The sequence below is a fragment of the Ursus maritimus genome, unplaced genomic scaffold (genome assembly GCF_017311325.1).
Source record: "Ursus maritimus isolate PB19 unplaced genomic scaffold, ASM1731132v1 scaffold_2, whole genome shotgun sequence".
NCBI classification, from domain to species: Eukaryota; Metazoa; Chordata; class Mammalia; order Carnivora; family Ursidae; genus Ursus; species Ursus maritimus.
Window position 1 is genome coordinate 44,587,408 of NW_024424452.1, and position 13,594 is coordinate 44,601,001.

The 13,594-nt window shown below is 46.2% G+C and overlaps 1 protein-coding gene across 2 annotated transcripts in view; it reads left to right on the plus strand.

The window, feature by feature from the left end:
• LOC103672032 (T-lymphocyte surface antigen Ly-9) overlaps positions 1–13,335 on the plus strand; it is a 28,136-nt gene extending 14,801 nt beyond the window's left edge. Inside the window, exons 3-10 of one of the 2 annotated variants that reach the window (XM_008700675.2) lie at positions 684–959; positions 1,462–1,791; positions 3,023–3,292; positions 4,698–4,799; positions 5,742–5,795; positions 9,060–9,340; positions 9,692–9,763; positions 12,834–13,335. In XM_008700675.2, coding sequence (XP_008698897.1) covers positions 684–959; positions 1,462–1,791; positions 3,023–3,292; positions 4,698–4,799; positions 5,742–5,795; positions 9,060–9,340; positions 9,692–9,763; positions 12,834–12,902 — 1,454 coding nt within the window. In that variant the 3' untranslated portion in view covers positions 12,903–13,335. The remainder of the gene's footprint in view (positions 1–683; positions 960–1,461; positions 1,792–3,022; positions 3,293–4,697; positions 4,800–5,741; positions 5,796–9,059; positions 9,341–9,691; positions 9,764–12,833) is intronic. The other variant, XM_040635928.1, reaches the window with a different exon arrangement.
• The last annotated feature ends 259 nt before the right edge of the window (positions 13,336–13,594 follow it).

The window sequence follows — 13,594 nt, forward strand, 5'->3', positions numbered from 1 at the left end:
CATAACAGTAATTCCTGGGGAGAGCAAATAAGTAGCTGGGGACAAGAAAGCTTGCTTTTTAAATTATTTACACTTTTTTGTATCTTTTCAATTTTAGGTATTACCAATTCCCCCAAAAAAGCAAACTTAAACATGCATACACACACACACACACACACACACACACACACTGTGGATAGAGGAAATAGAACAAAAGGGAAAGAAAGGACCAGGAAGAAGGTCTGGAAGCACAATGGTCATACATTCAGAACAAAAGGCAAAAGCAACTCAAATTCTAGAGGCAGAGCTCCCTGCTCCACAGTGTTTGGGACTGACTAATTTATCCATTTATTCACCAGACATTCAAGAGAGACTTTTGTGGGCCAGTCAGGTGTTAGATATTCAGGCACAGGCATTGGCCTTGTCCTCAAGTAGTTCATTTACTGATGGGGAGAGAGAGGAGTAATCAGACTAGTGTCATGTTGAGTCATGGAGATAACACCTATACAGGATTTATGGAAGTGTGGAAGAGAGGCACTCAGTCTGGGCTGTGGTGGGAAACTAAGAGAAGACTTCCCCTGGAACGGGTATTCTGGCTTTTTTCTTCTGTCCCTAGGTCTTCTATCATCACCACCTTCTTCTCTCAGCCCTTTCCTGCTGCAGAAGGGATCTGAGTAATCTCCTCATTGCTGTTGTCCCTACAGAGCAGGTGCCAAAGCCTCAAGTCATCATGAAGTCTGTGAACATGTCTGATAATGGCTCCTGTAACATTACCTTGATTTGCTTTGTGGAGAGGGCAGGGACAAGTGCTCTGTACAGCTGGACCCCAAAGGACGCCCATGCTTCTGAATCCCATGAGGGCTCCACTTTCATCATCCACTGGAGGCTGTGTGACCCAGACCTGCCATACACCTGCACAGCCAGGAACCCCATCAGCCAGAACACCTCCAGCCCCGTCTATGCCCGGCAATTCTGTACAGGTGCAGGCTCCCCTTAGGCCCTCCAGGGGATCCCAGAAACAGTCTGAGCAGCCGTGGAGTCTAAACTGCCAGGGTTCTGGCAGGACACAGATAGAGTGGGGAAGAACACAGGCTTGAAGAACTCTTGTTGTCTACCCTCTGGGGCCTGAGAGAGACTGGCAGGGCACTTGGGAACTCCCAGGGAACTGTGAAACTCTAGGGTAGAGTGAGGGAAGGGAAGAGGGTATGGATGAAGAGATCTAGTTTGTTCTTTGTTTGGGTGGAGGTATCCCCTGAGGTCTCCTCAGAAGGGCAGGGAGGGCAAGAGAGGCCTGAGTATGAAAAAGGCAGAGCCAGGTGTATATCTGACCACAACAAGTGCTCAACAGGGTTGCCCAATCAGAGCAAGGGAAAAGGGGTGCGGGCAGGAGAGCCTATGGGGCTTCAATCTCCTTCAGGCAGGCTGAGAGTTAAGGGAAGAAAACCAATGACTAAAGCCACAATGTCTTATCTCTGACTGCAGCTCCAGGAGCCTCCAGAGGAGAGTCAATGGGGGAGATAGTGGTGGGGATCTTGGGGGAGTTGGTCACCCTGCCTCTAACACTCTCGGCCAGTCACTCCGGAGAGAACGTCGTCTGGATGTTTAACACATCTATTATCAGCAAAGAGCAAAAAGAAGCAGCAACAGCTGATCCATTCATTAAGTTCAAGGATCCCAACAAGAACTCGAGCCGAGACTACTCCCTGATCATTGCCCAGCTAAAGATGGAGAATGCTGGCCACTACTATGCCTATGTGTGCTCAAAGGCCTCCAGAGTCATCAGCACAAAACTTGTCACCCTGCTTGTCTACGGTGAGTTTCTGAGCAGAGCGCTCATGATTAGATTCCTTCCCTGAGATGTTTCTCCTCTTTGCTGCTTTCCTTGCCTCCCTCCTCTCTTGAGCCTCTCCACCTACCACAATGCCTCGGATCACTAGGACAGCTATTGAGTTCAGACCAGTCAACTCACAGGAGGAAAAATTTCCAACCAGCAGCTAGGCAAACTCCACCTGCCAAGGTCCCCCTTCTGCTGGGCTTCGAGTTAGGGTCTCCGCCACCCAACCTTCAGTACTTGCCCCTGTCCTCTGCATTGCTTGTCAGGGGGTCTCAGAACTCTTCAACCTGCATTTTTGTAGAACATTTTCATTTTGAATAAGGGCACAGCTGGCTGGAGTGGACTCAGAGAAGACTGAGGAGAAAGGCTTTAGTGTCTAAAGAGCCTATGATCCCCACGAGGGACGGCTGCTTGGCTTTCCCAAGTGTGAGGGACAGAACTTGCAGTCTTTCTCCTCAGGCTTGGGCCTCACCGGAGCTTGGCTTGACAGTTGGGTTTATGTTTGCCAGCTGCTTCGCTTGTGCCATCCAGACATAGTCATCACATCCCCTGCCTGGGTTTCGTGGTGTCTAAGTATCTGTGAAGAATCACCAGGCATGGTCCTGCTAAAATATGCTGGAAGTCAGCTAGTCCACATCTGTAGCATACCGTGACTCAGCTATTAGAAAGAGGCAAGAAGATTAAGTAAACATAATAATAAATTGGGAATAACTGGCACCAATGTGATATTTCTTTTGAAGTCGCTAACATTTATTGAGCACTAACTCCATGTCGGCGCTGCACTCACCCCTTTACACTTTATCTCCTGAGTTAAAAACTGAGATGATGGAACCTCACCCTGTAAGACTTCAAGAGTCTTCAAAGCACATGGAACATTGTACTTACCTGTGCTGATGGGTTTGCTGGTTCTTCCCACGGTACCGTATAGAATGATGTGATATCTTTCTTTTTCCAGTTTTCATTAGCTCCTTTATTTAACGTCTGAGCATCAAAGAGCCAAAGAGGTGAAGTGACATGTCTGAGATTTCATGGCTACCAAGAGAAAGGCCAGGTATACTCCAAAATGCCTGTGACTTCTGGAGGCATTTCTCAGCCCTAATGCAGTTCCAACCCCCAACTTCATGAGTGTATTCTGAATGAACGAAGACATGGTGACTGCCCAGCAGGCAGGCCTGACTCTGCATTAGGACTGTCTTTCTCCTCACACAGGGAGATTGAAGAAGCCAAAAATTACCTGGCATCCTGGGCTTGCTGAGGACGGCATCTGCAGGTTCAGCCTGACATGCTCAGTGGAGGACAGTGGACACAACGTGACGTATAGATGGACCCCCCTACCGAAAGGAACCGTGGAGTCCCAAGGGGGACCTCACCTCAATGTTTCTTGGACAAGTGGTGAAAATCATCCCAATTTCACATGCATCGCCAGCAACCCTGTCAGCAACAGCTCCCAGCACTTTCTTTCTGGCAACATCTGTCCAGGTTATCCTTTATGTCTGCTCAGACCTCAGGGCCTTGGATGCCTGGATTCAAGTGTTTGCATTTTGAATGGTTCTTTAAGCAGTGCAGTGAGGGAGTGTGGGCAAGAGTACTTCAGAGCAGCACATTCCAATAGAAATATAATGGGAACCACACATGTGAGTTACACTTTCTAATAGCCACATTAGGTAAAGCAAAAAGAAACAAGCAAAACTAACTTTAATAATATGTTTTATTTAACCCACTAAATCCAAAATATCACCATTTTGGATTGTATTCAATACAACTATCCTTGAGATAATTTACACTTCATGTTGTACTAAGTTGTTGGAAACCCAGTATGTATTTTACACTAACAGCACATCTCAATTCAGATGCCAAATTTCCAATGGAAGTACTTGATCTGTATTCAGAGTTCATAAGAGTTACAGTTAAAAAAAATAGATTTACATATCCAAGTTGTTCCAAACCTACTTATCAATTTTCCAATAAGAAACTGAATCACCATATTTCTATTTCAATTTTTTAAAATTAAATTAAATAAGCAGTTTAATTCTTCTGTCATACTGGCCACATTCCAAGGGCTCATACCATGGCTTTTGGCTACCATACTTGGGCAGCACAGTGTCAGAAGTTAGTGGAGATGAGTTGATAGAAATTGATGGGTGAAGGAATGTAGACCACAAAGGAACACAGACTGTGAGTGGAAGCTAGAAAGTGGTCTTACCGGAGCCTAGTGGTTCTTACTAGATGCCAGGCACTATTCTAGGTCCTTGTGCATTTTAACACAATCAACTTCACAATAATCCTACGCAGCAAACACTCTTACTACTCTCCAAAACATAAAGACACTGAGACTCAGAAAAGATAAGGCACTTGTCCAAGGTCACAGAGCAAAAGCATGATTGGGACCTTGAGTTCTGTGCTCTGTTCTGCTCTAGAAGGAAGTAGAAAAAAGGAAAGTTTACCTAGGATGTGACGATGCCAGGTCAGGCTGACAGATGGATTTAGAGCCCTATTAAGTGGAAATCTTAACTCTGTCTTGAGCCTAGAACTGCCCTTACACCATTTACAGAGAGGAGCAGTGTAGTGTGATGGATAAGGGTGTCTTAGGATCAGGCAGCCTACATTCAAATCCTGTTTAGGTATTTAAAGCTCTGTGGCACTGGGCAAGGCATACATCTCTCTACATAGGGACGGTGTCCGCCTTAAGTACTGCTATAGCTTCAGCCCAGAGCAATGCCTGCTCAAGAAATAGGTGTAGCATGAATGAATGAATGAAAAGGAATATTTTCTGCAATAGCATGAAATTTTAAGAGGCAGGTAGGATGGCCATTATGCTTTGTCCATTGTTTGTTCCAATCTCCTTGTCATTATTTATATTAATATCGTTCATTCCTCTTCAAAGGGCCTGAGAGAAACACAGAGCTTTACACTGTGCTCCTCGTGACGGTTTTCATCCCCTGCATTGCGGTCTTCATCTGGTGCATTTGGAAGCGAAAAAGACTGTGTGGGTTTCTGAGATTATTGGCACCTGCCAACACTAGACCATATCCCTGCGACCTTTGGAGGCTCGTCTACCCTCTCATGATCCCCTCCTACTCCTTCTCTCCCAAAACTTCATTTCTTCTCAGAGTGACGGTGGGGAGGGCTATTAGTTGGGACTCTAAATTTAGTTACAGATCATTGAAACCTGGCTCAAACTACCTTTAAAAGGGGGGGGGACGGTGCAGGAGGTATGATTTATTATTCTGGGACTCACATAATCTGTGGGGAAGACAGGGAAGGCACTGGCCTTACGGACAAATGTCACCAGAGACTCAAAAATCACCAGAGCCTTCCATCTCTCACCCTTACTTTTCGCTTTGAGCTGAGGGACAGGGGTGGGGGTGGGGTGTGCCACAACACAGCAATTGGTAGCTCCAAACTTACACCTATTAAGAGGTATGCCACCAGGAGGAGAAAAAAGAAGTTTCCCTCCAACTCCAACTCAAAAGATCTCTGATTGGCACAGCCTTGGGTCATGTGACCATTGCTAGGAACAATCAATCATTGTGGCCAACGGGATTAACTATTATGATTGGCAGCTCCCTTGGAATTTCATATTGCAGGGGAAATGGACTAGTTCCCAGAAAGAGCATATTGGGTTAGAACACATAGGATCCCTGGAACAATTCCTGCAAGATGGCAAACCAATCTGACGAGTGGCTACCACAGAGGGGGCAGAGGGATGGCAGGAGGATCCAGGGCACTCTCCTTAGTTGAAGATGACCTTAGGATGCTGGTCACCCTCTCCCATGGGCTCCTACTCACATCAGGGTTCACCTCCTCCCTAGTGCCTTTGTCTTGTCTTTGTCCCTGGAAATCTATCCCCAACTCCTTTGACACTCAGAATCAGACACCTCCCTCCTCGCAGACCTGTTGATAACCCTTCTCTACCTCGGTTTGTCAGGTTCAGTCCCAGCCTCCAGCTCCAGCCACGCTGACATGCCAGCAGATGCACCAGGTAAGATCATCAGTGACACGGGCTGTGGGGTCCCCGGGCCAGATGGAAACTCCTATGTATTCAGTGTGGTCTGCCGATCCGCAACATGAGCATCCCCCGGGAGCTTGCCAGAAATGCGAATTGGGGCACCACCCCAGATACCGAACTCTAGCCTGCGTCTTAAGGTGAATCATAAGTCTGTTAAAGTTTGAGAAGTAATGTGGTTTGGAGAAGGAAGGTGGTTTGGGAACAGAAACCACAACCAGGATGGACTCTGGAAAGATGGTACCAGAGCTAGAAAAGGCAACCTATTCTCTGGGGTCTCCAAGGTTCCTCCGGCATTATCATCACTTAAATGTGGTGTCCAATGAGGATGACGTTATTTTCCTCATTCCGAGAATGGAGGAACAAAGGCCAGATAGAATGGTAAAAATCTGTGGTAGGAGCAAAACGAAAACCTAATTAAAATGCAAACCCATGAGACTGTCTGGGACAACTGTTACCCAAGGTCATCACTGTGTCAGTGGTTTTCCGATTTTTGAAAAAGCTAAGGAATGCCTCCTTCAAACAAAATACCGTGCAACACCCCAATTGCACAAAGTGTGCAAAAGTGGAACTGTCCTGATGGGTGTTGGAGTGGTGAGCTGAGATGCCTGCATCTTACCACCCCCTTCCCATTGCTCAGTATCCTCAATTACCACCCTGAACTCGAAGCTCTGGGGTTCTAAAGAATCCCCAAACTCCACCTGCTGAGACAAACCCTGCTTTAAAAAATCCCACGTAACCTCTCATGGAGGAGATCCCCCAAAGAGATGGAACAGGAGGTGTTGGGTGGGACGCTGGTGGCTCGAGTCACCCAACAGTGCAGGCTTTTCTGATGGGAAAGTGTAACCAAGAGAAAGGGAACGAGAAGTGGGAATGAGGCTAAGTGTGAAGCTTCCTACTAGCTCCGTCCTCACAGCCTGGGGCAGACCCTGGTCTCGCCCAGCCTGTGCCCTTGTTCCTTGGTGCTCCGGGCACAGGAGGAGGAGTAAGGAAGTGTTGGGGACACCACTGTCACCTCTGGTCTTCCTCCCTCCCCAGCACCTTTCCTCAGCTCCCAAGGTCTGCTTCTTTAACCTCCCCACATCTCTCCAAAGTCTCCTCTTCTCTAGATCTGTCACTACCGAGGTTCGCTGTGTCACAAATTTTTTGTTTATTGAATAGGATTTTTTTAACTGAAAAGTCATAGATCCACATGGTATACAATTAAATCTTCTTCCAAATCCCAATCTCCTGGTCCCTCCCCCCAGAGGCCTTCATCGTTAAGATGCATTTCTAAATCCTTTCGGGGTCTTTAATGCATTTATGGTCATTAAATATATTTGTGCATGTGTGTTTGTGTGTGTGTGTGTGTGTATGTGTGTAGGTGTCTTTCTTTTAATTACACATATGGGAACAATCTATAGCATTTTCCTGAACCTTGCTTTTTTAATTTAAGAGAATATTCTAGTAATATTAGCATATGTAAGACTGACTCCCATTCGTTCCATCCTAGAGATGTGCCTTAATTTATTTAACCAGTCCTCATTAATAGACAATCCCATGCCTTGTTAATTCTTCCCTAAATAGTATAATAATTTCCTAACTGGACACTCCTTCTCCAGAGTTCCTCTTTTCTATCCCTTCTGCTCATCATTTTGCAAAGCTCAACTCTGACTGCTCTAAAACCATCAATGGCTCCTCATGGCCTTTGTCTGTTACTCAAAAAGCAATAAAACCTAGGGGCCAAGTATATGTTCTGAGACCAGAGAGTCCTGTGTTCAAATCTTGATTATGCTCATTAGCGAATCTTGGGCAATTCAATCTCTATGCATCAGTTTCCTTACCTTGCAAAATAAATGCGCCCACTTCTTAGAGTTGCTGTGAGTACTGAGTGGGTCAGTGCCAACAGTGTGCACTCAGTAGGTGGTAATTACTGTTACATTCTCATTCCATATTTAGCCAGACCACCTTTACCTACTTTTTTCCTAAGCAAAGCCCATAGGGAGTAGTTTTGAGTATTAGTTAAGAACATCAGGGTGGGGGGCGGGGAGAACATCAGAGACAAGGTTTCCAGCTTTCAAATCCTGACCCTACCACTTACTCAGGCAAATATTTAACCCTTATGTGCTACAGTTTCCTCATCTGCAAAAAATAAATATAGTTTTGTTTTATGGGGTTTCATGCAGATTGCATAAGTTTATTAATGAAAAGTGTTTAGAATGGTGTCTGATACATACTAGGCACTTGGTAAATGTGAGCCATTTTTTTTTAAGATTTTATTTATTTATTTGACAGAGAGAGACGGCGAGAGAGGGAACACAAGCAGGGGGAGTGGGAGAGGGAGAAGCAGGCTCCCAGTGGAGGAGCCCGATGTGGGGCTCGATCCCGGAACGCCAGGATCACGCCCTGAGTCGAAGGTAGATGCTTAACGGCTGAGCCACCCAAGTGCCCCTAAGGGTGAGCCATTATTATTCTGCACTCAGACCAAATGGGCTGTTTGATGTGCCCCCAAAGGCAGCTAGACATGCACCTGGTTCGCCAACCAATTGTTCAATACAGGCACCCATTCTGATGAAGCTACACCCAGTCCATTGCACCTGTTAAATATTTTGAATACCATCTTTTTCTAAAAAAGAATATTTCACACCTGCCCTTAATCATGCTGCTTCTTTAACGAAGAATAGACTGTCACTCGTCAAAACCCTGCTCCTCTGTCGAGGCCCACCTCGATCCTACCACCTCCATGAGTTCTTCTCTGCTTCCTAACCAGAGACTATGTCCTCACATTTTCCTTCCATTTTTCATGTCACCCTTGCCAGAGCTGGGCTTGCATTCGTTGATTTCTGTATGGATCTGACCCTCCCGCTAGACAATGTCTTCCTTCAAGAGCAGATCTAATGACCTTTGTGTTTTCCCAGAGTACACATCATGGCAGTTAGGGTGGCTTAGCCAACAGAGCCAGGTCAGCTCACCGAGTGTTGCTAAGTCCATCCCGTGTCACACTCCATGAATGTTTACCGAGTGGAAATGAGTGAATGTTTGAAAGGAAGGGAGAAAGGAGAGTGGAATACAGTCCCCTGTGGGGAGACAGGAGAACAACCTCTCCTCCAGTTCTTTAGGCCTCACCTGGAGTAGAAATCAGAGCAGGTTGGATCCTTGCACAAAACAAGAAAGAGGTGGGGGCTGGCACACATTTTACCACCTGCACAATGTGTTCAAAACTCACTGCTGGACACACACTGTACAATATGTTCTCCCAAGGGTGTCAGAAGCTGGACACTTTCCCTAAGACTGCCAAGCAACAGCATAGGCCCACCTCCAACAGCACCTCTGACAGCAGTGAAACAATGGAGAAGGACCAGGAGAGGACTGACATACCCAAGGCTGGAAGACACCAGGAGAATGACTTGCTCTCTCAGGAGGGCACTGGATCTGACTCAGCATCTGAGGGGCAAGCAGAGTATGAACTCATCACCCCAGAAAGCATGGTGGCTGCATCTGCAGACCACACAGTGTATACGCAAGTATTCTTCAACTTGCAGGTGAGCTCTTTTGATCAGTACACCTTCCTTCCTCCACCACTTCTAGAACCATCCAATATCCTGGATAACTGGTCCTTCCAAACCAGGGGCCAGGACCAGCAGCACATGGACAGATAATTGTGGCTCTATCCATGTTTACCGAACCCCGGGGTTCCTTGGAGTGAAGGAGCTCATCCTCAGCTCCCGATCTTGGGCCATTGATAAGGGAGGTGTGAGCAACCAGAAGCACCCTAAGGCAGCCATCACCTTGTGTGTGAAGCCTAAACCTGGTGGGGTGTCCCCTCTCCTTCAGGGCTAAACATGAAGCTCTCATCTGGTGATTATAGATAGTCTGATGTTGGTCTGTTACAGGGAAAGACCCCAGTTCCTGAGCAGAAGGAGAGTTCAGCCACAATCTACAGCAGACTACAGACACCTCAGAAGGTGAAAACAGTCTTCTCTGTTTCTCGAGGCTCCTAAAGCAAGGACCTATTGTGCAGACCGTTTTAACTGCAAGTCCTAGATCCCCATGGTGAAGGAGCTTCGGTTCTCTCCACTGTACATCCGCCTGACACACTCCATGGTCAACAGAGATGCTTAAACAAGTATTTCTGATTCACATCTGTTTGGCCAAAGGCTAAACATTTCTAATTGATTTAATAATTTTTTTTAAGATTTTATTTATTCATTCGACAGAGAGACAGCCAGCGAGAGAGGGAACACAAGCAGGGGGAGTGGGAGAGGAAGAAGCAGGCTCCCAGGAGCCTAATATGGGGCTCGATCCCAGAACGCCAGGATCACGCCCTGAGCCGAAGGCAGACGCCTAACGACTGAGCCACCCAGGCGCCCCTGATTTAATAATGTTTTATACCGATGATTCTTAACACTGACCAAAATGAGAAACTGTAAACACAAATACTGTATGATCTATGTACATTTCTAAGTCTTAACCCTAATCTTAATCCATCAACATGGCAATTTCCCAAAACAATTGGAAATTAACCAATAGTCCAATGTCAAGATTTTTTGGAAAATGTGTTATTAACTACAACACATTGGTTTTATTGTGATGTTAAAAGATCCCTTAATGGTAGAATTTACCATTAAATAATAATAATAAGTAACTTTCACATCAAATTTATAAAACATTGACAAACATATTCTCATGTGATCCTTAAGACACTTCTACAAATATGTTGTCATCCACATTTTCTAACAAAAGAAGCTGAGATTCGCAGAAGCTAATTTTGCCTAAGGTCACACCGACAGTAGTTGGACTTTCAGTACTAAAAACCAGAAAGAAGGGTGTGTGGGTGGCTCAGTTGGTTAAACTTCAGCCTTCAGCTCAGGTCATGATCCCAGGGTCCTGGGGTCAAGCCCGGCATCATGCCTGCTCAGCAGGGAGCCCGCTTCTCCCTCTCCCCCTGCCGCTCCTCCTGCTTGTGCTCTCTCTCTCTGTCAAATAAATAAAATCTTTAAAAAGTATAAAAATACAAGGCACCTGGGTGGCTCAGTTGGTTAAGCGTCTGCCTTCTGCTCAGGTCATGATCTCAGGGTCCTGAGATTGAGCCCCAAGTCGGGATCCCTCCTCAGTGGGGAGTCTGCTTCTCCCTCCCCCTCTCCCTCTGCCCCTCCAGACCCAGCTCGTGCTCTCTCTCTCAAATAAATAAAATCTTTAAAATATATATATAATATATATATGCATATAAAATAAAAACTACAAAAAGTTTTAAAATAATCCTGAATAATCTTAACCAATTAACCTTGACCTGAATCTAGCTGCCTGCTCTGCTTTCACTTCCCTGAAAACATCAAGTTCATATACACTTTTGTTTTCAAATCTCCCCCTGAATTCCCTCCCTGTTTTTACTCCTTGTTTTAACATGCTCAAACAAAACTCTTTTAAAGATTTATTTGCTTATTTTAGGGGGGAGGGATGGCAGAGCGAGAGAGAGAATCTCAAGCAGACTCCCCGCTGAGCACGGGGCCAGACACAGGGCTCCATCTCATCACCCTGAGATCATGACCTGAGCCAAAATCAAGAGTCAGATGCTTAACCGACTGAGCCACCCAGGCGCCCCCAAACAAGATCTTAAAAAAGAAAAACTCTCAAAGTTTTTCAGTTATGCTGCTTCTCTGTGATTGACGAATCAATCAATAGATATTTATTGAACCTCTTTTGTTTGCCCAGAACTAGGCTGAATGCTATGGGGATTGAGATACGTTTAAGGCACTATCCTTAACCTTGAAGACCTGTTATCTTACTGGCTTTCTGTGGAGGAGGCGTGGAGCCGATTGAATCACCTAGAAGGGAAATGAAAACATTCTACATACTACCCGTTAGGTGTGCAGTTCCTAAGAGTTTTCCAGACATTGAAAGTGGGAGATATCACTGCACTGAGGTAGACAGGAAAGATTTCATGAAAAAGATAATTTGGATTGGACTTTAAAAGATGGATAGAATCTGCTCAGTTAAACGTTGGTGCAGCTATTCAGCTCCGTTCAACCATCATCTACCTCATGTCCTTTCTTGTGGAACGATGCCTAGGCTGAGCCAGTAAGGTGCTTCACCTGAGGCCTTGAGACCTCCTCTGCACTTTTCACTATTTTCCCAAAGCTGCTTTCTACTCTGACCTGGCCCTTTGTGTTTAGGCCAATACTGGTCAATCTTAAAGTCTTGGACATTAGTCCCTACTCTGAGTTTCAGAACGGCCTTGAGTCACGACCTGTCTGGTCAGTCGTGCATGGCTCCCACACCACCCCAGGGACTCCAGATCCCTGCAAACACCCTCACTCACAGTCTAAGTGGAAATGAATGCATTTCCTCAGCCGAGGTCTTGACGGGATTTATCCCTTGTCTTCAGAATTTTCAGGACCATGAGTCCTGATTCTGGTTCCCCTAAGGCTGTCATTGCCCACTTGGTCAGGAAATTCTCAAGCTTACGTTAGCCATTATTTTCTGCACATGTCTCTGCATGATATCTCAAAGGCTTATGCTATTCCTGAGCCATTACTGACACGCTGCCTCCCATCCTCTCTACATCAGCTCGCATCTCACCTGCCCCTCAGGGCCTCCCCTAAACAAGGAGTCCTCAGAACTCTGGAAACATGAAGGCCAAAGAGTCTGGACCATTACTTCGATGCATAACCTCCACCACCTGGAATATCTCTCTATAGTTGCTTGTCTTGCTTCTCCAGCCAGGGCAGAGACTGAGCTCGTTAGACAGTAGCTTCTTGAGAGCAAGGCCTTCTATTGCCATTTTTGTATCCCCTCAACCTGCTGCCCCGAACTGCCCTCTATCTCCCTTACAGAGAGCCTAGCCAGCTTCCCATTAGGAGGTTCTGATCAGCCTGATGGATTGTTCCATCGCTAGGCCAGCCCATATGACCTGACTCCTACAGCATGGACCAGTCTTAGCCTGGCCTGACCTTCCTCTCTCACCAGCACAGGGCCGAAGAAACCAGGGCCTCCCAGGCTTTCTTAACCATATTCTTGTGTGTCTTTGGCCCACAGGTGGTGCTGCCACCACAACAGAATGATCCTGACTCTCCCGATATCCCTACCTATGAAAATTTCACCTGAAAAGAGAACAGCTGCTGCTTCTTTCCCCGCGGTTGGAGGGCCAGGAGCTCTTCCAGACAGAAGAACTTCAAAATTGTCTTCACGGTCTCCAAGATGCCTGGATTTGACCCACCCCTTGCCTTCCACCCCTGTGACTTCCCAAGCCCATTAATAGATCAGACACAGGCTCCTTCTTGGAGTCGCGGCCTTCAAGAAGTCCCTGCTCCGTCCGTCTCCTTGTGTGCTCATATAGTTTCCCCTCGCAGCTCAGATGCACCACCTCAGAGCTCTGCCAAGACTGGCCCAGTATTGCCGAAAGGACCCTGGACCGTCACGACATCTTCTAAACAGCTGCTAAAATGAATCCAATGGATATCCTCACTTGCGGACACAAAGATCTATGTAAAATCATGTCCACTATAATATCTTTTTAAATAAAAGGACAGAAATAACCTAAATGTCCATTTAGTAGCAATGTGGTTAAATGCATGATAATGTACCCATGTGACAGCAAGCCCTGCCACTTTGGTAAAGAAAGGAAAGACTAGGGGTGCCTGGGTGGCTCAGTGGTGAAGTGTCTGCCTTCTGCTCGAGTGGTGATGCTAGGAGCCTGCTTCTCCCTCTCCCTCTGCCATTCCCCCTATTTGTGCTCTCTCTCTCTCTCTCTCCCTGTGTCAAATAAACAAATAAAATCTTAAAAAAAAAAAAAAAAA